We start from the raw sequence: 26,289 nt of genomic DNA on the forward strand, positions 1-26,289 counted from the left end.
ATTTTCCACTTTTATATTGACTTTAATTTACATCTTGGTGAAAACTTACATAAAAACTATACACTTTGAATATCATTACTTTTTTTTAGTTTTTGAGGAGGACTGTAAACCACAAAGTGATAAAAATTAGAACATACTAATGTGGAACACAGGAAAGAAAAGCCGAGGGAAAAAAAAAAAAGAACAAACTTTGCCACATAAAATTCAATCATTCCTGATAAAAACAATGAAAATGAGCAAGAAAATTATTTTCATCAAACCTACAAACTAATGGGTCATCTGAAATCCTGGACTTTTTGTATTTTTTACTAGGATATTTCATTACTGATCAGAACAGTAGGAATAAACAGTGGGAATGCATTTGTGTTCTTGACCCAGGCCTTGCTAATGTCAGGGTGTGCCTGCCCTGCCCATTCTCCTTTCTTAGGGCAGGCCAGCCTCTTGGAGATGAAAAAACTGTTTATAATGATCTGAGCCCAGAAGCTTACTCTGTTTTACTTAGCAACATAAAAACAGTCTTTACACAATGTGACCGTACACTGAATTTTCTAGAATTTTCTACGAATGCAACTAACCAGCACACTGATGGAAGAAGACAGCACTTTGCATGGCTCGGTTTACCCTGCATTGCCAGCATTATAGAGAGTCATTGGTGTCAGCACTGCGTGGGTGTTTGAACCCCCCTTATTCAGACCTGTTTATATGCACCCCGCCTCCAGCATTTACAGATTGAAAACAACATGGCATTTGGTTAGAAGTTCTTTTCCTTTTATTTTTCCTGTACCTTATAGGTAGGGCGTGATACTGATCTTTTTTCATGAAATACCATGGATTTCACAATATTCGTTGATTAAAAAGTGCAAGCGGGTCCAGCAAGGTGGACCTCCAGAAAGCACTCTGGTGTTCCTTTCTCCTTGACGGAATTCTACTCGCAAAGCTGTGCACAGGAAATAAAGTGGGGGCCCCCGGAGACACTAACAAGAGCAACAAACCCAGGACCAGTTAACAGCTGTGAGCAAGCAAGTGGGTGAAACTAGCGCCACCTTCTGGCAGAGATGAAAACAACAACACAACACCAAAACAAACAAACCCCACCCCCCCCCAAAATGGCAAAACTTACTTCAGACTCTAGTACCCGCCCCACTCTCACCCTGACCCATGCAAAAACGTTCTTCCTTCTTCCCTTAACTGGGCATAAAAGATATGACCTTACACTTCAGTGGTATCCTCTACAAGGAATCCCTTTTTGTTTCCAATTCTGGACAAACACAGACTTCCTTCTGTACAGAATGAACCTAGAAAAAAAATCACTGGGTGTATATGGAAAGTTTTGGAAGTTCATAAAAGGGGAGCCACCGGAGAAACCCAGGTAAACATGAACCTGTAAAACAAAGTTATTGGAAGAAACAGGAAATTTTAGAAAATCTCTAACTTGCATCCGCAAATTCAAGGAGCTTTTGTAGCTTCAGAGGTAGAGCAAGGAGTCATGAAGGAGAAGCAATTTGAGATCAGAGAAATTAGGCTAACGATTAAAAACACAATATGTGAAGTAAAGAAACACACAATAAACATACTAGGTGGTAAACGGTTAGAAATCAGAAGATAGGGGCCACTTGGGTGGTTCAGTCAGTTAAGTCTCCAACTCCTGGTTTCAACTCAGGTCATGGTATCAGGGTCCTGGGATCCAGCCCCCCCTTCAGGCTCCACACTCAGTGCAGTCTGCTTGAAATTCTCTCTCCCTCTGCCCTTCCTGCTTGTGCATGCTCTCTCGCTCTCAAATAAATAAATAAATCTTAGGGGGAAAAAAGAAATCAGAAGATGAATGAAAAGTCACCTAAAGAATCGAAGAAAATATATAATGTGGAAGACATACCCAGAAGACCAAACAGACATATGTGATTCTCCTGAGGGGAGAGTCCAGAGTAAAAAGAAAAGCAACAATCAAAGTGTAACAGGCCACTGGGAGGGTATTTAATCAACCTGCCACCAATCCTATTAACAACTCTGAGCAAAACAAGGCGGCAAAAACTGAACATGCACACATCATCTCCAGCAAACTTTCTGTGTACTATTTAATGGCAAAGGCAGTCACAGTAAAATGAGAACAAGGATATCGCTAGCATTTAATACAACTTGGGTTGCCCTCACAATACAGCAGAAAACAGAAATAAAAGATGTAACCTCTGGACATCAGTCATCATCAGGGAAATGCAAACCAAAACTGTGGTGAGATATCACCTGTCAGAGTGGATGAAATCGACAACACAAGAAACCACAGGTGTTGGCGAGGGTATGGAGAAAAAGGAACCCTCTGCACGGCTGGTGGGGATGCAAACTGGTGCAGCCACTGTGGAAAACAGTATAGAAGTTCCTCAAAAAGTTAAAAATAGAGCTACCTGAAGATCTAGGTATCATACTGGGTATTTATTATCCAAAAGGCTATAGGTACCATTATCTATGTTTAGAGCAGCATTATCTACAATAGCCCACTGTGGAAGTAGCCCATGTGTCCCCTGACAAATGAATGCATAATGAAGATGTGGTATAGGGGTGCCTGGGTGGCCCAGTCAGTTAAGCCGCTGCCTTCGGCTCAGGTCATGATCCCAGGGTCCTGGGATCGAGTCCTGCATCAGGCTTCTTGTCCAGCAGGGAGCCTGCTTCTCTTTCTGTCTCTGCCTGCCACTCTGCCTGCCCTTGCTCTCTCTATGACAAATACATAAATAAATAATTTTTTAAAATCTTAAAAAAAAAACAGATGCGGTGGGGCGCCTGGGTGGCTCAGTGGGTTAAGCCGCTGCCTTCAGCTCAGGTCATGATCTCAAGGTCCTGGGATCAAGTCCCGCATCAGGCTCTCTGCTCAGCAGGGAGCCTGCTTCCCTTCCTCTCTCTCTGCCTGCTTCTCCGTCTACTTGTGATTTCTCTCTGTCAAATAAATAAATAAAATCTAAAAAAAAAAACAGATGCGGTATATATATACAATGGAATATTCCTCAGCCATAAGAAAGAAGGAAATCTTGCCATTTGCAATGACAGGGATGGAGCTAGAGGGCATAAGGCTAAGTGAAATAAGTCAGAGAGAAACAAATGCCATACAATTTCAGTCATATGTGGAAAATTTAAGAAGTGAAACAAATAAAGAGAGAAAAAAAGAGAGAGAGGCAAACCAAGAAACAGACTCTTAACTCTAATGAATGGACTGGCGGTCCACCAGAGGTGAGGGGAGTGGGGAGGATGGGGGATGGGGGTAAGAAGAGACAGAGTAAGAGGACAGTTATCATGATGAGTACAGAGTCGCTGACTTACTATATTGTACACCTGAAACTATATAATGCTGTATGTTAACTATACTGGAATTAAAATTAGAAACGTAACAAAAAAGGTACAATTACTGGCATGGAGGAGACAAAAAGCATTGTGATCTGAAGCTGATACAATCATCCACTTGGAAAACATATGAAAATCAATGGGAACCCGTTCATTGAAGGAAACTACTGGCATCAGTAAGGGAGGGAGGGAGTTACAAATTAAATGTTAGGAAAGTACGTATTTTAAAAATACAATGAGGGGTGCCTGGGTGGCTCGGTCGGCTAAGCATCTGACCCCTGGGTTTGGCTCAGGTCATGATCTCAGGGTCGTGAGATCGAGCCTCACATCAGGCTCCACACTCAGTGGGGAGTCTGCTTGAGGATTCTTTCTCTCCCTCTCCTTCTGCTCCTCCCCCCACTCCCCTGCACATCTCTCTCTCTCAAATAAATGAATAAATCTTTAAAAAAAAAATACGAGTGTTCACGTCAGCAGCACACAATCTAAAATGGGAATGAAACAGAGGTTAGTATGGAAGATAACATACAAATTTATGAAGCATTCCATATTTTAAAAAATGACTGGGGGGGTACCTGGTTGGCACAGTCGGTACAGCATGCGCCTCCTGATTTGGGGATCATGGGTTCAAGTCCCCCCTTATGCCTACAGCTTACTTAAAAAAAAAAAAAAACGACTACGGAATCTCATCCACATAGTAATAAAAATAAAACCTTGACATAAACTCAACAGCGAGAGGAGGAAAAAGAAGAGAAGACCAGACTTTACAGAAAGACAAAAAGGAGAACTCAGAAAAATGGAGAGAGCCACATTTCTGAATGGAAAGAGTATAAAAATGTCAGTATTATTGGGGGGAGATGCAGGGAGAGGTTCCCCCCTCTGAGAATCACGGAAAAGGAGGACTCAGAATGGGGGGGCAAAGCCTAAGCCAGCTCTCCACCTTTGCATCTCTATGCAAAGTCAGAGAAAAACCTTTGCCCCATGCCCAAGTCCTGACTGACCACACACTCCCGGGACGTACAGTGCCACGGAACCACCACAGGGTACCATCAAGCTAAGATAAGAATCCAGGACGTCATTGACATGAGTACCAAGCTCAAAACCTCCTCCACCGCGGGGTTACCCCAGGCACTGCCAGAAGTGAAAACACATCCTCGCTCCTCGATGATGGGGGGATAAAGCGAATGCAGTGCTTAAGTCCAGTAGAATGTGACTCAGCCTTTAAAAGGCAGGACATTTTACACAGGGTACAACATGGATGAACCCTGAAGACACACGAAGTGAAGTGAGCCGGTCACAGAAGGACACATGCCGTATGAATCTACTTACGTGGGTTATGGAAGAGAGCCAGAGTCTTCTCTACATGGAAGCAGAGTGGAACGGTGGCAGGGGGTGGGATGGGCAGAGGGGGGCTGGGAGTTGCTGTTCAGTGGGTGCAGGGTTCCAGAGATCTGCCCTACAACATTGTGCATGCTTAACGATTTGGGAAGGTGGTCCATCTCATGTGAAGTGTTCTTACCAAATAAAAAAATGAATTCAATGTAGAAAAAGATAAATGAAAATGCTGAATCTAAAATGTTAACTTTTTTTATCCACAAAATGTATTCACCAATAAATGATCCATGTAATATTACAAAAAAAAAAAAGCAAAAGAAAGAAAGAAATAGGAAAAAAGAATGAAACCGAAAACCTCATTCCTGGCAGTCTGTGATTTTCTGCAGGCTCTCATCCCCAAGTAGATGCGGTGCCCCTCCTTTGTCCTCAGGGCCCTCAAGAACTCAGCTGAAATCAGCACACCCCCTACCCTGAGCCTCCTTTCTGAATGTCCCATCACTTCTGAGGCTGAATGACTCCTACAGCTTCCAGTTGGCCTGTTCCTTTTCTCACATTTCCGGAAAACGTGGGCCAGGAGCTGGTGTGGGTGTCCTCGCTACCCCCAACTGTCACTTTGCAACGGTCTCTCTTCTGCCCTGTGAAAGGCACCACCTCCACGTCTGAGGTTCATGCTGTGACACCCAGCATCCTCTTTTCTCTCCTTGTCATCCACTGACTACCCCCATCCCAATCTGTCAAGTCCTCTACATCCCGGCTCACGAAGCCCCCCCGCCCCCCCGCCCCCCCATGCCAGGGACCGACCCACCCACCCTCTGGCCTCTCAGTTCCGAGACCTCCAACATCCTTCTACCTCTACTCTCATGCCAGCAAGCCCACCTGTGCCACAGTCTCTCGGGCCCTGTCTCCTCATTGGCAAGTCGTGGTCCCAATATTTTCGAAGCATGAACTTGCACAGTCTGCATAATCTCTCTGATCTATAAAGCAGCAAGGATAGTGATGATCCTGGGTCGTAGCATTATTGTAAAGACCAAAGGAGATAATATATATCAAGTACTTAGGACAGTGGTTAGCACACAGTGTGCAAAGAATGTGAGCTATTGGTAGGGATTCCACTAACAGATGAACATTTATGTTCAAACATATTTTAATGAACACGTTAATTCTTCCATTACCAGGGGAAGAAAATAAGGCAGATACTTCCCCAACTGAGCCACCCAGTTATCCCTGAATTTCCTTCCTTTTTTAATGCCGAAGACTATTACATTGTATGCATACACCATTTTGTTTTTTCATTCATCCATCAATGGACCTCTGTGTCATTTTCACCTCATGGATACTATGAAAAGCATTACAATGAACATGGGTATGCAGACAGCTGCCCCACCCCCCGGCAAATGACGACGTCACAGAGGAAAGAATCTGGACTGGATGTGAGTTTGGGAACGCGGCCAAACCCACATGAGCCCGTTTCTTCGCATGTAACTTGGCAATAAGATGGTCCACCTTCTGAGTTAGTGGCGTTAGTGCCTTCCCACATCAAAGAGAACAAGCATCTTAGGCTGGAGCCGCAGGTATGCTGTGTCTGATGCAGGTAACCGGGAACGGATAGGCACGTGGGCGGGCGAGGACACGGATGCCTTTTTGGATGCGAGCCTGCTTTGATGCTGGAATGTCCTCTGAGATGTCTGAGAGTCCATGAGCATTAACACAGAGCTTGACCAAGGTGCAGCTGGCATGGAACGTTCCCTTTCCTTAACTTTGAGAAAACACTGGTATCAGTTTAAAATAACACCATTCTTTTCCTTCCCACGTGTGCTATGTATAGAATGGTCTGAACGAACACTCCCATGTAGAGCTAGTTTTTATAACGTTCATCGGCGTGGCTCCAGGAACCTCCCTCCAGCCAAGCGCTGTCTCCAGAAGGGACTGGTGTTCGAGGTCATCCCTTGGGCACCCATCAGATCTCATCTCACTAGCCCCACAGATACTATGAACAGAAATCTGACCCTCCACCTACCTCAAAGCCACCGGGAGAATCAGCACTCCCTTTTCGGGGGCGAAAACCCAAAGGATCAAGAGCAGGGACTCAGAGGGCTGTCTGCATACCCAAGTTCATAGTAATGCTCTTCACAGTATCCACAAGGTGAAAATGACACAGATGTCCATTGATGGATGATTGGATACACAAAATATGATTTATGCATACAACGTAATAGTCTTCAGCATTAAAAAAAGGAAGGAAATTCAGGGATGCCTGGGTGGCTCAGTCAGCTAAGCGTCTGCCTTCATTCGGCTCAGGTCATGATCCCAGGATGGAGTCCTACATCGGGCTCCCTGCTCAGCACCAAGTCTGTTTCTCCCTCTGCCTCTGCCGCTCCTCCCCACTCAAGCTTTCTCTCTCCAATAAATCAGTTAAAACAATGACAAAAAAGAACCCATCAGGGCCTTTTAGAGCTGTTGACTTGACCCTTCAAAATGCACCTAGAAGCTAACTGCTGCTCTCAGTTCCACAGCCCAGCCCAGGCCACCTCCTTGCCAGCTCTGGTCCTGCCTCCCACTCCATCTGTCCACGCTCAGCAAGCAGCCATGGACTCCCTTCGGAATGAGGTCAGATCATGTCACTCTTCTCCTCCTTGGCCTTTCTGCTCCAGCCTCCCACTGCTGTCCTCACTCATGGGGCTCCAGCAACAGCAGCCTCTTGCTGTTCTTGGATGGGTCACCCCTTTCTACCCAGCTGACGTCATCACCTCCTCCACGTCCTGTCTATGTGACTCCATGGACACAGGCGTCTCTGTCCTTTTCCCTAGAACAGTGCTGGGCACATAGAAAGCACCCAGAAATATCTGCTGAATTAATGAATGGCCAAAAGGAGGGCTGTTTCCTTAAGTCCGGTAGTTACCCGGGTGCTCAGAAACCCAGGCTCAGAGCGGAAGGGCACTGCGGACTTTTGACAAGGCTGCCACCTGGTGGCTGGATTCCTTTGTAGTTTTGTGGGCGCTCACATTTCCTGGGACCCTGGGATGAGCTGTCCACTTGGGCAAGCAGGGAGGGCAGCCGCCCACAGACAAGGAACCACTCCCTTCTCTAAATCTATTCCTATAGGGTAAGATGAGATATACACAAAGAGCACCAGAGGGAGAAAAGGAAGAGTGTCTCTGGGCTGTAACGCAGACAGGTTGACAATATTGATCTAGAAAACCAGCAGGAGAGGATGCTGGATGTGGAAGCGTTGGGTGGGCATGGGAGTTACAAAGTCAAACTCGTCTGGCCTTTCTTTAGTTCTTTTTCTTTATGACTCAACGTATAGAGAACTGATGGAAGTCCAGTGAAATCTGGCATCCAATGCGGCTGCCATTTCTGATACACCAAATCATTCCCATCTTTGTCTCCATGGTACTGAGATGTAAAAACCCACACCTATTACCGTACCAGCACTTTCGTTTCCCTGTTTCTCTTGTGTGTAAAAACAAAAAAATGTAATCCCATATTCGAATGACCACTTGCACTCCTAGGCCCTGCAGGGGTGGGAGACCCTCCAGCCCAGAATCACTGGCTGACGGGCACCATTCCCATGCAGCCCCACGGCTGGCTCACAGGCAAATGCATGGGTCTGGATTTGCCATGAATGAAGCAATCTGGGGACACGGGACAAATGCCAAGAGCGGCAGATGTCCAAAAGCTGATTAAAAAATTGCTGAGGACTGCCTACATTCAAAAGTAAGTTTCCAGTGACAAAATGTAATTTTCAAATTCAACTGTATTAATTCAAAGGACATAATTTCATTGGAGTAAAGTAGGGAGTGTACTGCATTCGAATGGGGACTATAGGAATAACAACTGCACCTTAGCAGCCCAATAGGCCATGTAAACTGTAAGTTTAGAGAGCCTGATGTGGGGCTCGATCCCAGGACTCTGAGATCATGACCTGAGCCGAAGGCAGCAGCTCAACCCACTGAGCTACCCAGGCCCCTCATATCCTGTTTTTAATTTTTAAAGCATTGTATGTATATGTTTAAAAAATTTCAAACAGTATAGAAAGATCTAGTATGAAGTCTCTTTCCCCCACCCAATTCTGGCAACTCCTCAAAGATACCCACTTTTAATCCCTCCACAAAGAAAGTTATGATTTCAAATATTAAGTTAATGTATGCTTTTAAAAAAATCAAAGCATATAAATCATCATACCATAAGCACCATGTTCTTTTCCCCACTTTATAACGTACTTTGATCTTTCCCTATTTGTACATACAAACCTACTGTGTCCATTTTCATGGCTGCATACTATTCCATTGCATGAAAATCACTTATGTAATCAGTTCTGTACTGATACACATGTTCCCAGTATTTTACTATTATAATAATGCTTCAACTGTCCATATTTACTGCCATCTTTTTTCAAGTAAATCAGTAATATTAAATGCCAAGGAGATACTTGGTGGAAGGTTATACACATTTCAAATGTAGACAGATATTATCAAACCACCCTTGTATATCAACTATAGGTAGGGTCCTGCTCCCTGTACCCTTGATAACACCAGAAATGCCTTTCACATTTCCTCATCAGTGAGAGGAAAGAGCACATCAATTCTTGTTTTGTTACATTTCTTTACCTCTATGTGAGACTTAGTATCTTTCTAGTGCCTATCTTTATTTTTTAATGTGAACTAGCCATTTTTCTATCGCATTCTTTTCTTTTTATTGATTTATATAGGCTCTGTGTAAATATGCCTTCTGTTACATGGATTGCAAATTAACTCCCGCTTTTTACAAAACAGTTTTTTATATTTGTTGTGATTTTTTTTTCATCTTTTCTTACATGGCTGCTGGGTTTGTTTCTACTTGGAGAGGCCCTTCCAAGGCCAAGACTACAATCTGACTCTGAGGTTTTCTCTTTGCATGTTCATGGTTGAACTTTTTAAGATCAAAATCTTTAATCCACCTGGAATTTATTTTGATGGAGAGGGATAAGATCACGATCCAGCTTTATTTTTTTATTTTTTCCTAAAGACCCAATCAGTCATTATTTTCCAATGCATTATCTAGCTGGATATAAAATGCCACTTTGTCCAATCCTGTCCCATCTCTATACTACCCTAGGTGTAATCTGGACTTTCTCCATTGTTCTGCTGAAGTGCATATCTATTCTCCAGTTCCAAGATGCTTAAATAATCCCTCAACTAAGAAATTTTAGAATTTTTTTGGTTATTCTAGAATATTTTGTCTTCTATATCAGGGCTTATCAATAGAGGCACTATTAACATTTTAGGCTGGATAACTCTTTATTGTGGAGGGCTGTCCCATGCATTGTAGGATGTTGATCAGCAATCCCTGACATGTACCCACTAGATGTCAGTAGCACCCCCCTAATTTAGACAACAATGTCTGCAGACATTGCCAGTTGCTCCTTGGGTTAGGGTGGAGGACAGAAGGCCCCCAGTTGAGAACCACTGTTTTAGATAAACTCAGAATCATTTTACCAGTGTTTGCACTCCCAGTCAATTCCCACTGATATCTTAATTGGGATGAAACTGAATTCATAGAATAATTAAGATAATGTTATTATATTTAAGATATTATACTTAAGATATTATACTTATTCAATTAATATTGATGAAATTCAATCTTTATTATATTTGACCTTCCTATTCAAGCACCATGTATATCCCTTCTACTTATTTACATCTTTTATGTCCTTCCAAAGAGTTTCAAGATTTTTAAAAATATATATAGGCTTTTATAAGTTTATTCCTAAGTACTTCACCTTTTATATTCCTTTATAAATGGGATCGGTTTCTTGTGTTACTTATCTCCTCTAACCAGTCACTGATAAGAAAGCTATTCATAGGGGTGCCTGGGTGGCTCAGTGGGTTAAAGCCTCTGCCTTCAGCTCAGGTAATGATCCCAGGGTCCTGGGATCGAGCCCCGCAGATCCCAAGGTCCTGGGATCGAGCCCCGCATCAGGCTCTCTGCTCAGCGGTGTGCCTGCTTCCCCCTCTCTCTCTGCCTGCCTCTCTGCCTACTTGTGATCTCTGTCTGTCAAATAAATAAATAAAATCTTAAAGAAAAAAAAGCAAGCTATTTATATTCAATATCTTACAACTAACCACAAGTTGAACTCATACTGTATCCAATAGATTTGAAGAACATTCTGGTTTTTTCTAATGATACAATTTTCAGGAAATTCTAAGCATTTCTCTAAGCATACAATGTTATCCTCTGGAGAAAATCATCACTTTTGTTCCCTTATTTCCAGTACTTCTGTAGCTAGAGCTCCCCTGGCTCACTGCCTTGATTTAATACTTGCAGGAAAATCTGGATGATGGTGGTAATGAGGCAATCTTGAATCATTCTTGACTTTAACGGGAATACTTCCAGGATTTCACCCTTGAGGACTGTTCTGGCTGTGGCTTGAGATACATGTGTTTTAATCCCACTAGAGAAGTATCCCTACATTTATAGTATACTAAAAGTTTGTTTTTAAATCAGAAAGATTGCTAATTTTGCCAAACATGTCTTCCATCTCTGGAGATGACCAATGGCTCTCCTTTGGTCTAGTAATGTTGTAAAATAGATTATATTCCTAAATGCCCAAATATAACGCACTCTTGGAGACCATAAATCCACTTGGTTGCAATCTACACTATTATTCTTTTAATTTCTTATAGAATTCTACTTGTTAATATTTCGATCCCACATTTTTACATCAATATTTGAGAGTGAGAGGATTCTGTCATTATTTTTAGTGGTGCCCTGTTAACTTTTGGAATTAACGTTTAGGCTGGCGTGATAAAAACAAGCTGTACTTTCATTTGTTGTATATTTAAAACCAAATGTCTGTATTCAGTACGAAACCAGTCCTTAAATAGTACAACCATTGTATAGAAATATGAGGCCTTTACATAAAAAAAAAAAAAGTCACATATACTTTTCATAGATTCAACTTTTTGGAAAACTGAGTAAATTAAAATACACCTTTGAAAGCTAATCTGCATTGTGGTATTTTATGCAGAATTTAAAAATTTTAAGTATACTACTATTCACTTCCATTATAAATTAATAATGATGTATTTCAGCTATTTTCCCAATTTAGACAATTTTGCACAGAGATGTGCACTGTAACAGTCAGACCATGGAAATCTTAGCTCTCTTATGTACCTGCGCCCAAAGAAAATTAAATACATTCCTGATGCTTCCCATGCTCTGAACTCAGACACAATGGCTAAAAACCCTTCCTTCTGATTCTCAGAAAACCAGTGAAACGGAAAGCTCACGGTTCCGGTGGCCACCACAGCCTAAGTGATTCACAGGGTTTTTCCAGGTTTCCAGAGGATCCAGGAAGGATGTCGAACGCCCACGTCTGCGAGAGTTCTACAGGGTTCATTCCCTCCAACGCCCCTGTCACCACGACAACCCCAGAACGGGCACCCCTCTCTCACACACACGTGGCCAGTAATACACATCTGATGAGGGGAGAGAGGCAGGAATCATGAAAGGGTTTTCATATCACCAAGATGAATGGCCTGCTTAGGTCCCTCCCACCGGGGGTCCCTCCTGCCTGGCTCCTTCCCACCTGGGGTCTTCCCACCTGGGTCCTCCCTACCTGGGTTGCTCCGCAGGCGGCTCTCTGCAAGCTCGGAGATGGCTCCAGCTGTTGAAGTCTTTTTCAGTCGAACCACCCCGGAAGCGGTGGTACTTCCCGGTTTGTTGAGCATGTCCTCGCTACTGGCCCTCTTGAGCTAAGAGACAGAAGGACAGAGGAGGAGAACGTATACTGTCAGTAAGTAGTGCTATAAGCCAAGAAAGCACCGAGCAGTACCACCTGCCCAGTGGTTGAGACGCAGTAAAGGCACTTGTCAGAGCATGACCGTGTACGGCAGAAAAATGCAAAGCTAGATAAACCTGCGTCTATCATTTACAGTATGATCTTCCACTATGTTTCAAAGAACATTATATATGAATATTACGCATCATGTCACATTTCAAATAATGAGTTGTGTTTTTTTTAAAGCTGCTTTTCTGTTTTGGGTGTTTTTTTTTTTTTTTTTTTTAAAGATGGGAGCCTATGAAGAAAGAACTGTGAGATGCACAAAAAGCGAGGTGAGGGTAATGCACAAAAAATTAAAGGGCAAGAAAAAACAGCTTAAAAATATACTTCTCAATTCTAGACATGTATATATGTGTCTATATGTATACATACATAGATAGATATACACACACATACGTATATGGAGGAAGAAGGATGGAGGAAGAAGGATACCATATGCATACCATATGCTCCACACCACGCACTCTGTATAAGATCTCACACAGACAACATGTTTAGAGGGACGAGAAGAACCTTCTGGAGGCCAGAAGAACACTGCTAATGGAGGACAGAGAGAAAGGAGAATCTCTGCTCCTTTTCTGCTTTCCTTCCTGTTCTGGAAGCAGCGAAACAAATGCTTGTTGAAAGGAATTAAAGTCTAAGAGTTGGGAGCCCCTCAACGAGCTCACAGTTCTGGCCCAGGTAAATGACATTCACGGTTGATGAGAAACACTGCAAATACATTTTCACAATCATGGTAAGTCTTCTGGGAAGAGTATTTCTGAAGAGGACTAGTACTAAAAGGCTGGAGCCAGGCAGATGCCTGGAACCATTCTGAATTGATCTGACATCTGAAGAAAGAGGCATGAAAACGCCCTCAAGTCCATGGAGACTGCCCACCACACGGGCTGACAGCCCAAAGTCCTGCCCCATACTGCGGCACTAACTTCAGGGTCATTTACTGACGATTAGATGTTTATATATTTGCACACAAACACAAATTTCCATTTTTGCATTGTTTAGATTTGGGGGTATTACTCCACACACCCCAGAATGGCTTGAAAGAGAAAAAAACAAAACAAAACAAAACAAAATGAAACCAAGTGTTGGTGAGGTTGGGAAGCACCTGGAACTCTCTGCTGGCGGAAGTATGAACTGGTAAGATGCTTTGTAAAACTGTCAGGATCTACTAAATGGAATATCTGCACCCTGTGATTCAGCCAGCCCACTCCTAAGTCTGTATTTAAGAGAAATGAGTATGTAGGTTCATTAAAGGGACATTCACAGCAGCTTGATTTACAACAGCCCCAACAGAACAACCCAAATGACAGTCAACAGAAGGGGCAAATTAAATAATGATTTAGCATACAATGGAAAGTACACAGTAAAAGAAGAAGAAGGAGGAGGAGGAGGAGAAATACTGATACACTAATAAATGCATGGATCCCATAGACATGCTAAGTCAAAGAAACTAGACACAAAAGAGTATAACCATATTTGGGTAAAACCAAATTGATGGTGATAGAAGTCAAAATACTGGTTACCTCTGGAGGAGTTACTGAACGAACCCTCCAGGGGTGCAGAATGTTCTTTTTCTGTCTTTTCTTTCTTTCTTTTTTTTAAGATTTATTTATTTATTTGGGGGGGGGGCAAGATCAGAAGAAGGGGCAGAGGGAGAGGGAGAGAGAGAGGATCTCAAGCAGAGTCCCCAGTGAGCCCAGAGCCTGATGTGGGGCTTGACCTCATGATCTTGAGATCCTGATCTGAGCTGAAATCAAGTCTCAGTCTCAACTGATTGAGACTCCCAGGCGCCCCTGGAATATTCTATACTTGCCTTGGTGGTGGTTATACAGATATAAACACATGTAAAAAAAAAATTCAGTGAGCTGTACAGTTAAGACCAAGATTAACTGTCTCCACATACTTTGTTGTAAGTATGTTTGGCCTCAACAAAAAAGAAAAGGAAAAGGAGGGGTGGGTTGTAATTTGGGTGAAGCCCTGGTTCCCTTGCAAATGCTAGTCTACTTTTTTCCTTTTCCCCTCATTGTTCTTTTAGAATTTTTTTTTATTGTGGTAAACTATATCTAACATAAAATTTGCCATTTTATTTTATTTTTTTAAAAGAAGATTTTATTTATTTGACAGAGAGACACAGCGAGAGAGAGGGAACACAAGATGGGCGACTGGGAGAGGGAGACGCAGTCTCCTGCTGAGCAAGGAGCCCCATACTGGACTCTGGGATCATAACCTGAACCGAAGGCAGATGCTTAGCAACTGAGCCACCCAGGGGCCCAAAATTTGCCATTTTAAGTGTATAGTTCAGTGGCATTAAATACATTAAATAATTAACGCCTGGGTGGCTCAGTGGGTTAAAGCCTCTGCTTTCAGCTCAGGTCATGATCCCAGGGTCCTGGAATAGAGCCCCACATCGGGTTCTCCACTCAGCAGGGAGCCTGCTTCCCACCCCCGCCTGCCTCTCTGCCTACTTGTGATCGTTGTAAAATAAATAAATAAATAAAATCTTTTTTTTTTTTAAGATTTTATTTATTTTATTTATTTATTTGACAGACAGAGACACAAGTAGGCTGAGAGGCAGAGGCTGACAGACAAGATCACAAGTAGGCTGAGAGGCAGGCAGAGAGAGAGAGGAGGAAGCAGGCTCCCTGCTGAGCAGACAGCCCTATGTGGGGCTCGATCCCAGGACCTTGGGATCATGACCAGTACCGAAGGCAGAGGCTTTAACTCACTGAGCCACCCCAGTGCCCCAATAAATAAAATCTTAAAAAAAAAAAAAAAAAACCATTCACATGGTTGTGCAACCATCACCACTATCCACCTCCATCATCCTGCTGTGAGACTTTACTCATGAAATAGCAACCCCCCATAGCATACTTTCTGAAAGAAGGAAGATGGCAAAAGTCTTCATAGTAGCTTAGAAATATTGGTCAATCTCTTTAGACATTTAAAAATAAAGAGCGCATATTAAATGGATGATTTGCATGCACTTCCAGTCACTAGAAGTGAGCAGAACCATATTTTCTGGCGCATAGCACAGAGCCCTAGTTTAACAAGAGGACTAAATAGCACTTGGGTTGTGGCGGAAGTCACTGGATTGCCCTGCCTCCAGGTGCCCCATCACGGTCTCTCTATGTCCTATCTCAGAGTATCAAGGGTTTCTGCTCCCAATTTCTCCAGCCCCTCAAATTATCTGTCAGGTCACCAGTGAAATATGTGTTTATTACTAAAGGACAATAGTTCATGATGTCAGCAACTTTTTCTCAATAGAAAAAAAACAAACAAAAAACTCCAAAACAAAAACAAAATCAAAAACAAAACAAAACAAAACTTTACTTGCTCTGCCTAGAAGCATGCCCAGATGCCTCCCTGGGTCCCCAAAGAAAATCAGTTCTGATTACTTTATTTTTTTTTTTTAAGTAAAGATTTTTATTTATTTGACAGAGAGATACAGAGAGAGCACAAGTAGGGGAAGCAGCAGGGAGAGGGAGAAGCAGATTCCCCACTGAGCAGGGAGCCCAATGTGAGGTTCAATCCTGGGACCCTGGGATCACGACCTGAGCCGAAGGCAGCTGCCCACCCGACTGAGCCACCCAAGCATCCTCAGTTCTGATTTTAGATTTTGAAAATTCCCTGTACACCACCTCAAATGAAAAAGAGAAATCGTTGCAGTTAAGGGAAATTTTTAAGGCAGCAATGCAAATGATAAGCACTTGGTTCCGCTGACCTCTCTCTGATTCTGGGACAGGACTAAAATCTGTTAAGTCTGATGCAGAGTTTGGAATAATCAAACTCCACAGCCAAAGGCCGGGAAAGCAAAGGCTCCGTCTGCAAACCAGAATGGGGGGAATCCAAAAATAAGAGTACAACTCCCCGGGAACCCTGCCGCTCCCACCCGCTCCCGCTTCCCCTACTCAGCCCTCCCCACCCTCCCTAACTGAAACTGCCTTCTGCGGTCCCACCCACAGCCTCCACCCACCTCCAGGCTCCGCCCCCTGGGGGTGGAGCCCACGGGGGCGACCTTGCTCCTCCTACCCCGCCTTTCCCTAAAAGCAGTCTTTGGTGAAAAGACAGGCAGAAGCCACAAGAGGACTGGAGTCAGCAAGCAGTGGAGACGAGCCCCTTCGTGGTCCCACTCTGTTATATAGAGATGTGACCTGCCCCTTCCAGGGAGAAGGACACCCCAGATGTACTACCGGCCAGCAGCAGGCTATCTCCTTCCCATGCAGCATGGGAGTTTGGGAAGCTGCAATGCATTTAGAGGGGGGCACCTTCCACAAGGAATCCCACCTGAGAAAGATTTACTGCTCAGAGGCTCCCTCAGAAGGCAGCACACACACACTAAAAGCTGGTCCTTTTCCTCTGCAGCAAACCTCTTCCTCTGTCACGCTGTTTTGACCGCGACATCAACGTCAGGCACACAGAGCTATGGAGGCTCAGTAATTCTTGTTCTGTCTCTATTCAGGCCTGTGCTTTGGGCTTCATTGGCTGGTCACTGAACGCGTTGAGATTTCTGGTTTGTTACAGAAGATCACTGGGCAGGTTTGCACTTCGGGTGTTACTTTGATATGTTTAATAAGCATTTTCAAGAATGCGGTTCACTGATATTTAAGCTGCCGAGCACCTGCACAGGAAAGCTTACAAAGGGGAAAAAGTTTAAATAGCTCACAGATTAATGTAGCTAAGAAATTCCTCTCGATTCCACAAAGATGGGGCAGGAGCGGAATCTGAAGCTTTCTAAAATCATACCTATCCTAATCCCATCTTCAAAGGCAGAAACCATGTTCTGGTCAGAGCACCAGCTCTCAACCTCGGGGGAACGAGGATCCTCAGAGGGCTTGTTAAAATGCAGACAGCTGCGTACACCCCAGCCTCCAATCTGCCTCCCCTCCCCCGCCATCCCCAAGTTTCAGATTTCCAAGGTCTGGAGTGAGGCCCGAGAATCTGCATTTCTAACAAGTTCCTGGTTGGTGGTGCTGCTGCTGCTGCTGACCTGGGGACCACACTCTGAGAACCAATGGTTTAGCACAACACTGTTGATGGAAATATAACACCAGCCATGCATGGCTAGGGGCCCTATTAACAAAGTGAGATGAAAGGTAAAATTAATGTTAAGAATATATTTTCTTAGGGGCGCCTGGGTGGCTCAGTCGTTAAGTGTCTACCTTCAGCTCTGGTCATGATCCCAGGGTCTTGGGATCGACCCCACATTGGGCTCCCTGCTCACTGGGGAAACTGCTTCTCCCTCTCCCACTCCCCATGCTTGTGTTTCCTCTCTCACTGTGTATCTCTGTCAAATAAATAAAATCTTTAAAAAAAAAAAGAACATGGGGCGCCTGGGTGGCTCAGTGGATTAAGCCGCTGCCTTCGGCTCGGGTCATGATCTCAGGGTCTTGGGATCGGGTCCCGCATCGGGCTCTCTGCTCATCAGGGAGCCTGCTTCCTCCTCTCTCTCTCTGGCTGCCTCTCTGTCTACTTGTGATTTCTCTCTGTCAAATAAATAAATCTTAAAAAAAAAAAAAAAGAACATATTTTCTTAACACATTCAAAATATTATCAGTTAGTGTAAAATATATTAATAAGGCTTTTTATATATTTTTTGGCACTGACTCGTCACACTCGGGTGTGTATTTCACACTTAAAGCACACTTAATTCTGACATTTCAGGGGTTCAACTGCCACATGTGGCCAGTGGTTAGTGTTTGAGGCAGCACAGGTGGGGAGCCCTCCTGGAGAATGATTATGTAAGCCTGGCTGGGTCTCCAAGCCTCACGCAGAACATGCTTAAACCACAAGTCCCTGCTTTCCAAGGGTGGGGAGCCCCAGCCACCCTACCCACAGGGTCAGGGGCAGTATATGACTCATGTGTAGCCAAGCAGAGACTTTTCCGAGTTTTTTGCTTGTTGTTTGATTTTTTTTTTAATAACAATGTTTTTTTTAATTTTTTTAAAGATTTTATTTTATTTATTTGACAGACAGAGACTACAAGTAGGCAGAGAGGCAGGCAGAGAGAGAGAGGGAGAAGCAGGCTCCCCGCTGAGCAGAAAGCCCAATGCGGGGCTTGATCTTAGGACCCTGAGATCATGACCTGAGCCAAAGGCAGAGGCTTTAACCCACTGAGCCACACAGGTGCCCCTGATTTTTTTTTTTTTTTAAGACAGATCAGAAGTAAGCAAAGGAACTAATTGGAAGTAAGCAAAGCAGTCAGGTCTTCCAAGGGATGGGCATGCTGGCAGCCATGCTTTGTAACACAAGGTAAAGGAGACCAGAGGTTAGCAGGAGACAGGAGCAGTGGGGCAGAGGTGAGCAGAGATGAGTGACAGAGAAAGAATTCTGGTGTGTTCCAGTCCCTGGTCCTGGCCTCTCTGAGCTGCAGACTTGTTCCTTTGTTCTACCCTCAGTGACATGGGAACCTCAGATAAGCTCAACCCATTTCTTTTCTGTTGAAGGTCCTTAAGCCATTGCTTTGCTATATGCAGTGAAGGGGGTCCTGACTCATAGACGTGGACCTTACTAATCGCCAGAATGAAGTGGCCTGTCTGCATCTGAGCACCCCAGGGCTTTCTGTTCCCGTGCTGGGCTCGAGCAGCCCATGGAAGACCCACAGCGACATCCTCCAGGCCATCTGGGCTCCTCGCCCCTCACTCCTCGTTTTCCTATTTGTGACTAGTTCAAATATATCCATGCCATATGTCTCCACTTACTATAAAGCAAATATGGTAAAGATGGCAACTGTAGCATCCAGGTGGCTGGTGGTGTATGGACGTCACAGTCATTCAACGTCTCTGGGTGCTTGCCATTTCCATAGTAAACTACGGGGGGAAACAAATCCTTTACACGCGGCGAGAGGCGGGAAGAGGAAACTGGTCAAAACGCAGAAACATGCCGAGGGCCAGAGAGGCACAGACTCGGTACGGTTCCTTCTGCTACCCCTTCCCTTGAATGCTTTCTCTTTTATAGTGTAAGACCTGGAGACCCCAAGCATCAAGATGGCAACATGGATATTTGCTTTTCTCCTGACATTTTCCCCATGGGACAAGTTTCCAAAAACATTTACCTGTCAGGGGCAGAAGCAGCCAACATTTCATTGTCCTTAGGAAACCCGCCTGAGCTTAAACCTTTTTTATTAAACACTGCTTTCAAAAACATTTTGACAGATTCCAGAAGCTCTAATGGTCTGAAACATACATATTAATTTAAAATCTCTATTAAAAATGTCTCCTTGGGGCACCCAGGTGGCTCAGTTGGTTAAGCATCTGCCTTTGGCTCATGTCATGATCGTGAGGTCCTGGTGGAGAGCCCCATGTCAGGCTCTCTGCTCTGTGGGGAGCCTGCTTCTCCCTCTCTGCAGCTCCCCCTCCTCATGCTCTCTGTGAAATAAATAAAATTAAAAAAAAAAAGTTTCTCAAATGTGCTACAGGTGAAAGAAAATAAAAATAAAAACCATGGAAATAATGGGCAAGTCCAGCATAATGGAATGACAAACAAAATTGTATGTAGGGCACTTTGTGCACATTTAATCCTCGAGGTAAATAAGGTATTACCTTCATCTCAGAGCTCAGGATAGTACGTAGCTTGCCTGAGTCACAGAGCCAGAAAGTGGAGAGCGAGGAGGGTGCATGGGGGCCCACGGGGCACTTTCCATTGAGTGACCAGGGATGACATCCGACAAAGTGACATTTGAGTATAGACTTAAAGAAGAAATGGCAGAGGAGCAGGGGTGGGGGGAGGAGGAATGCTCCAGGCAGAGGAGCCGCAAACAGGCTGCTGCAGGGGTGCGTCTAGCTCATGGAGGGGCAATGCCACTGGGCACCAGGAGAGCATGTGTCTGGAGCCCAGGGGGAGCAGGGCAGGGGGGACGGCAAGGACATCTGAGAGGCGATCGGATCTCCAGGACGTCACCGGCTTTATCAAGGACTTTGCTTTTCACCCTGAGTGAAATGGGGAGCCCTGAGGGGCTTCTCAGTGGAGATGTGATGGCACATACGTGCTGAGAGGACCGCTCTGGCTTCTGCGGAGAACGGAAGGTGGGGTGCAAAGACAAAAAAGGATGGGGATGCTTCAGGAAGGCCGTGCAAGGAAGGTGGCGGCAAGAGCCTGGGGGTCCCAAGGGAGGCAGGCGGTGGCCGTTGGCTGAAGCTGGCATCGGTTTGGAAGTGATGGCGTTTTGCTGATGGCCTGTGGCATGTGAGAAAAGCAGAGCCCAAGGCGGTGGCGCTGGCCTGAGCTGCTGAGAAGATGAAATGACTCAAAGAGGAAGATTCAGGGGGGCGTGAGACGAAAGGGAAGGACGTCTGTTTTGGACTTGTTACATTCTAGCTGCCTTTGATTGATCTTTATTTTTATTTTTTTATTATTTTTTTAATTTTTTTTAATTTTTTTTATTTTTTTATTTTATTTTTATTTTTTTTTTATTTATTTTTATTTTTTATTTTAAGATTTTATTTATTTATTTGACAGAGAGAAATCACAAGTAGATGGAGAGGCAGGCAGAGAGAGAGAGAGGGAAGCAGGCTCCCTGCTGAGCAGAGAGCCCGATGCAGGACTCGATCCCAGGACCCTGAGATCATGACCTGAGCCGAAGGCAGCGGCTTAACCCACTGAGCCACCCAGGCGCCCCTATTTTTATTTTTTAAAGATTATTTTAGAAAGAGAGAGATAGCACACACATGAGTGGGGGAGGAACAGAGGGAGAGAGAATCTCAAGCAGACTCTGTGCTAAGCACTGAGCCCAACAGGGGGCTTGATCTCATGTCCCCAAGATCACGATCTGAGCCGAAACCAAGAGTCGGACGCTTAACCGACTGAGCCCCTCAGGCGCCCCTCTGGGTATCTTTTAGACATCTAAGTGGGGATGTCACAAAGGCAGCTGGAGGGCTCCTGGGTGGAGATGCAAATTCGTATGTCATCCCCATGTACAGTCGACCCTTGAACAACAGCACAGGGGTGCCAAGACCCACGCAGTCAAAAGCCCAGGTATGACTACGGCCTTCCCCGAAACTTTATTCATAGCCTACTACTGACCAGAAGCCTTACAGGTAACATAAACAGTCGATTAAAACCTCGTTTGTATGTGACGTGTATTATATACCGTGTTCCTATAGGAAAGTGAACTAGAGAGAAGAAAATGATAGGAAAATCAGGAGAGAAAATACCCTTACAGGACTGTTCTATAAAGATGGGCACCTAAGTGAACTTGCAGCTCAAACCCATGTTCAAGTGTCCTTCCATGTATTAAAATTCACAGCAACAGCCGCTAACACTAGAACAACTGTTCTCGACGCAGCCAGTGCTGACCCTCACTCAGGGAGCAAGTTGGAAATTGAGGGGGGGACATGTGTAGTTACCCCCCTGATCGGAGGTGCTGCTTGTATTTAATGGGTGGGAGGATGGGGAACCCAGACGCCCTACAACACATGTGGCAAGGTTGCACAAACGTGGTCCCATATCCCACAGAGTTCTCACACATTCTGCAGACACTCACAGAGGGGGAGCACCTTTTCATCATTATCTGAGCCTCGAGCATCCCTTGGTTTTATGGAGAAAAACAACATACGACACAGCTGCCCCATCCTCGGTGCTCTAAGGAGCACCATAGGTCTGTCAGTGGTCACGCTCAAGCACATGCAAATGCAAACACAGATTACTTAATTAAACACGAATTGCCTCTTCTTTTTCTCTTATAGCTAGGGTGTTATATTTATTTTTCAAGAGTACGCTTGTCGGCAGGTGATACGATTTCTGAATCGCATCTCAAGACGGTAAGGGTGGCTTTGGGGCTGACACAGTAGCTAGGTAAGAGATGAGACCCCTCCCCCCAAATATGTATTCTGGGCCCACCTGACATTAGAAACCTGGAGGATAAGTGGGAGCTGGCAGCGGAGACCCTGAGGGCCACCGGGGACGGAGGAGGAAACTGAGAGACGGTTTTCCCACACGGAGGGCGTAATCAATCAAGTTAACGCTACTGATGGGCAAGTGAGATGAGATGGAGAATTGACAACTCCATGATCAGGTCGGAGGAGATCCCTGGTGGTCCTGACCCCCATCGGCTAGGGTGCCGGGGGCAAAACCCTAATGGGGGAGTCCACATCAATCAGGGCAGGGGAATCTTAGTTTCTCTGTTAAACATGTTGCACATTTCCTTTCTCAAGCCCGGAACCCCTCTGCTCCCCTCCACCCTTTGCTCCACTCCTTTGGGTCAGGATGGGCTGGTTCTCCTGGAATCCTCCGGGGAGCCTCCTTCCTGACCTTGACAGGCCGCTCGTCTCGATTACCGCCCTCTTCAGTCCTCCCGCCCGGGGCTCCCCAGGGGCGCCCAGCAGCCATGTGGGGGCATTTGGGTCTGTACCTTGCTGAGTCGGGACTCAAACGCCAGCGAGGTGGAAGATTTCGAACTCTTCATGCCAGAGGGCGCCGCCGGCAGGGGCCGCGTCCGGTCTGTCCCATGGCTGCCCGCTTTGAGGACCGGATTCCAGGGCTTGGCTGCGCTCCTCATGTTTGTCCTGGTGAGTCTGTCTTCCTGCGCGAGACGGGAAAGAGAAACATGTGTCCACAACTTGAACATGCAGAGCCACATCTCGGAGCCCTCCCCGATCTCCATGTTCCCACAGTTATCAGATTGAGGGTTTCTCCTTGGGCGGACAGTGAGTATTATCTCCGGAGCTGACACCTTTGAGGGAAGGCTCCTTTGCACAGGTCCACGATGGCTTTTACCCAACTAGTGAAACCTACACATGATTTCATTGATGCTCTCACATTGCTTTTCAGCAAAATGTCAGCTCCTTGTTCAGCGTCTTACTGTATCAGTATACGGTAGAATACATACTATCTGCTTTTATACTTTAGGTCCGTGGGCTAAATACCTATCCCCTTAAAATGGAACCGCTTCAGTCAAGACATTCTGTGTCCTTAAGACTTGCAGCTTCGGGGTTGACAAGGGCACAACCCACGGAATTATCAAATAGATCTAAATGAATTACTTGAAAATTGGATTTCCCGGAAGCACAGCCTTTTCCTTCTTTCCAGCAAAACAGTAAAAATGGGGACCATTTGAAAGTGAATGGAGCGTATTTGATTGGCCCGATCTAACACTGTACGTAGAGTTCCCCCTGGTCTAAACTGTTGTATGAAAGAAATTCGTGCTAAGGACCAGGTCGCAGTGAAAAGCCCCGGGGGGAGAGTGCCTGCAGATGGAGGTGTGGAAGACCGCCCAAGGCTTGCCATCAGCCGTCAGGCTCTCATTAGAGCCCTCTTAGAGCCCGTTTCCTTCCTTCCTTTCTTTCTCTTTTTTTTTTTTTTTTTTTTTTAGATATTATTTATTTATTTGACAGAGAGAGAGAGAGCACAGGTAGGCAGAGCAGTAGGCAGAGGGAGAGGGGGAAGCAGGCTCCCTGCTGAGCAAGGAGCCCCATGCAGGACTCAATCCCAGGACTACCCGAGCCAAAGGCAGCTGCTTAACCAACTGAGCCACCCAGGCGCCCCTCAGAGCCCATTCCTTCTATCAGTAGTGCAACCGCACAGGAGGGAAATGCTTTCTCCAGCCCTGCCCCAACCTTCGTGTATTGCAATGACTAAGGTGTGGCACAGAATACCAAAACCCCAGGTAATGCAGCATCCCCTCAAAGAAACAAACAGGAAAAATGCACTTTAAAAAACACCAATAGGGGACAGACAGCTGATTCCAGCGGCCACGCTCCTAGAACCTGGAGGTCTCATGAACTGTCCTCGAGGGAGGGATCCTAGCTGGGGCCAAGCAGCTCTGGGCACCCTCTCCCGCACCTCCCAGCATCCAAGCAGACTGCACTAGTCACCTATTAGAAAAACAATAGTCCACCAGTGCAGCCTAGCTCAGGCTGTGACCTCTCCCTGGTCCCGGCTGGAAGACACCATTTCCATTGACAGTGCTTCTCAGCAGGGACCAGCCAGCGCCTCTTCCTGCTTCCAGCAAGTTGCTGGGGATGGCATGTGTCCAAGAATCCACCGGGAGCCCATCGCTGCTGTGCCCGCAGCTGTGCAAACGTGGCTACAGGTGAGGATACGTATTTATAAAGACTTTGCCCTGTATTCTCTCCAGTGTCTTTGAGAAAACGTCTCCGTGATTTCAGTTTTATGATTTAGTGCTGAGCCTGATTAGTCTCAGCTTGGTGCCGGGCATCGTGATGATTTTTTTTTTTCATTCTGTTGTACTTCTCGTATATTTTATTGATGTTTAGCACCAATTATTTTTCTTTGCTTTCTTGACCCGCGAGTCTTAATGCTGATTTCCATGGCAACATTGAGAGCATGCCTAGGTTGACAATGACACAGTAACTCATTTTACAGGGATTCCCACAACAGAAACGAGCTGACATAGCCTGAGTAATTCTTGAAGAGCATGACTGATTCCTTTTATCAGTTACTACAGAATCAGCCTGTAACATGTCAGCCGTCTTTAGGAAGATGAATCAAAAATTCTGTTTCATCAAGGCATCCCTGTATGTTATGATTATAATTCGTTCAAGAGGACTACACCAGGGCTTACTTTATGAAGGCATAAGGTGATTCTGCCCTAGACCAAGGTGATTCTTGGTCAAAACACTCAAGATCTAAACTCCTCTCTTAATCTCTGGCAACAAATCTGGCCATCTTCTGGACAGTGCACCTGGAAAATGTTTAGCGGGCTTTCGAAGACTGATCAGTTACTTGCTCTGAGGCAGAATTCTCAGGGTTTCTTCCCTTGCATCATCCCTCCTTTCTTTATCCCTCCTAGAACCTTCTGAACCCAATCAAATTATTTCCAAATGGATGTAGCCGGAGACCGTGTCTCATCGGGACCCCTCCTGTTGGCCGTGCTATCCTTTCTTGGCTCCCTTCACTCCTTTTTCCCCATCACTATTCCCAGACAAAGCCTTATATTTTGGACCCGTCCACCAGCCAGATTCTTCCCTTCAAATGCCACCTTCTTTCTGAATTCAATATATATACAGAAATGAGATAACTGATGCCCTACTCATGGGTATCCGGAATAGAACCCTATAGGTATGGAGAGTGCCCGGGATGGGACCCCTGGAGCTGTACTGGGTTCTTCAGGATCAGTGCAGCTGCCCAGGGATGGAGGAGACGATGAGAGCTGATGTATGGGAAAACGCTCCAGTCAGATCCAATGCTAGCTTTGCGCCCTGCTCCCCCTTCTCATGGCTTAGGATGTTACTAAACTTCACCCCAGCCCTCACCTCCAGCCTGGACCAGTGTCTTCTAGCATTCTCCAAGTTGTCTGGAGACTGCCTTTTCCCCCTTGCCCTGCTCATACCCGGCTCTGGGCTCTTCTGGAACAGACTGGAAAGATTTATGCTCAGAGCCATCCATCGGCAGTGCTTGGCCAGCGTGGGTCCTGCCCTCTGCCCACTGGCAGGAAGGCCTCCTGCTGGAAGCAGAGCAGGTGCCCATAGGCCCCACTCCCAGATTTCTGCAGACTTTCATGCACCCCACTTCTTGACACAGGGAACCGGTTTGTTACGGAAATGTGCTGTGTGTAAGGGCAACCACTCTGTGCCACTCTGAGCCTGGCGAGGCTCTGCCAAGTGCTCTTCATGGGCAAACCCTGGGAGGCAAGTTAAGTATCACCCCCACTTTGCAGAGGGGGAAACACTGGCTCAGGAGGGTTAACTGACTTGCCCAAATCAACAGAATTTATGACAGAGCCAGGATTCAAACCCAGCGGTCATTGGCCCTTACACACCAGGGATGGATAGGGCCTCTGTGAATCATCTTTGCTCCCACAGGAGAGCAGGAAAGCTTCTGGATCCAATGCTCCTGGTCCAAACCCAGCATCA

The 26,289-nt window shown here is 45.4% G+C and overlaps 1 protein-coding gene across 10 annotated transcripts in view; it reads right to left on the bottom strand.

The window, feature by feature from the left end:
• The window catches only part of SPECC1 (sperm antigen with calponin homology and coiled-coil domains 1), a 280,480-nt gene that overhangs the window by 172,696 nt on the left and 81,495 nt on the right, over nucleotides 1-26,289 (bottom strand). For all 10 annotated transcript variants that reach the window (XR_014304589.1, XM_082705732.1, XM_082705731.1 and 7 more), the window contains 2 exons: nucleotides 22,827-22,997; nucleotides 12,257-12,392 (listed from right to left, as the gene is read on the bottom strand). Coding sequence is in view for 9 of the 10 variants with exons in the window: in XM_082705732.1 (XP_082561858.1) it covers nucleotides 12,257-12,392; nucleotides 22,827-22,973 (283 nt within the window). In the remaining variant the exon portion in view is untranslated. The remainder of the gene's footprint in view (nucleotides 1-12,256; nucleotides 12,393-22,826; nucleotides 22,998-26,289) is intronic.

The sequence above is a fragment of the Mustela nivalis genome (genome assembly GCF_964662115.1).
Source record: "Mustela nivalis genome assembly, chromosome: 17".
In the NCBI taxonomy this organism is placed as follows: Eukaryota; Metazoa; Chordata; class Mammalia; order Carnivora; family Mustelidae; genus Mustela; species Mustela nivalis.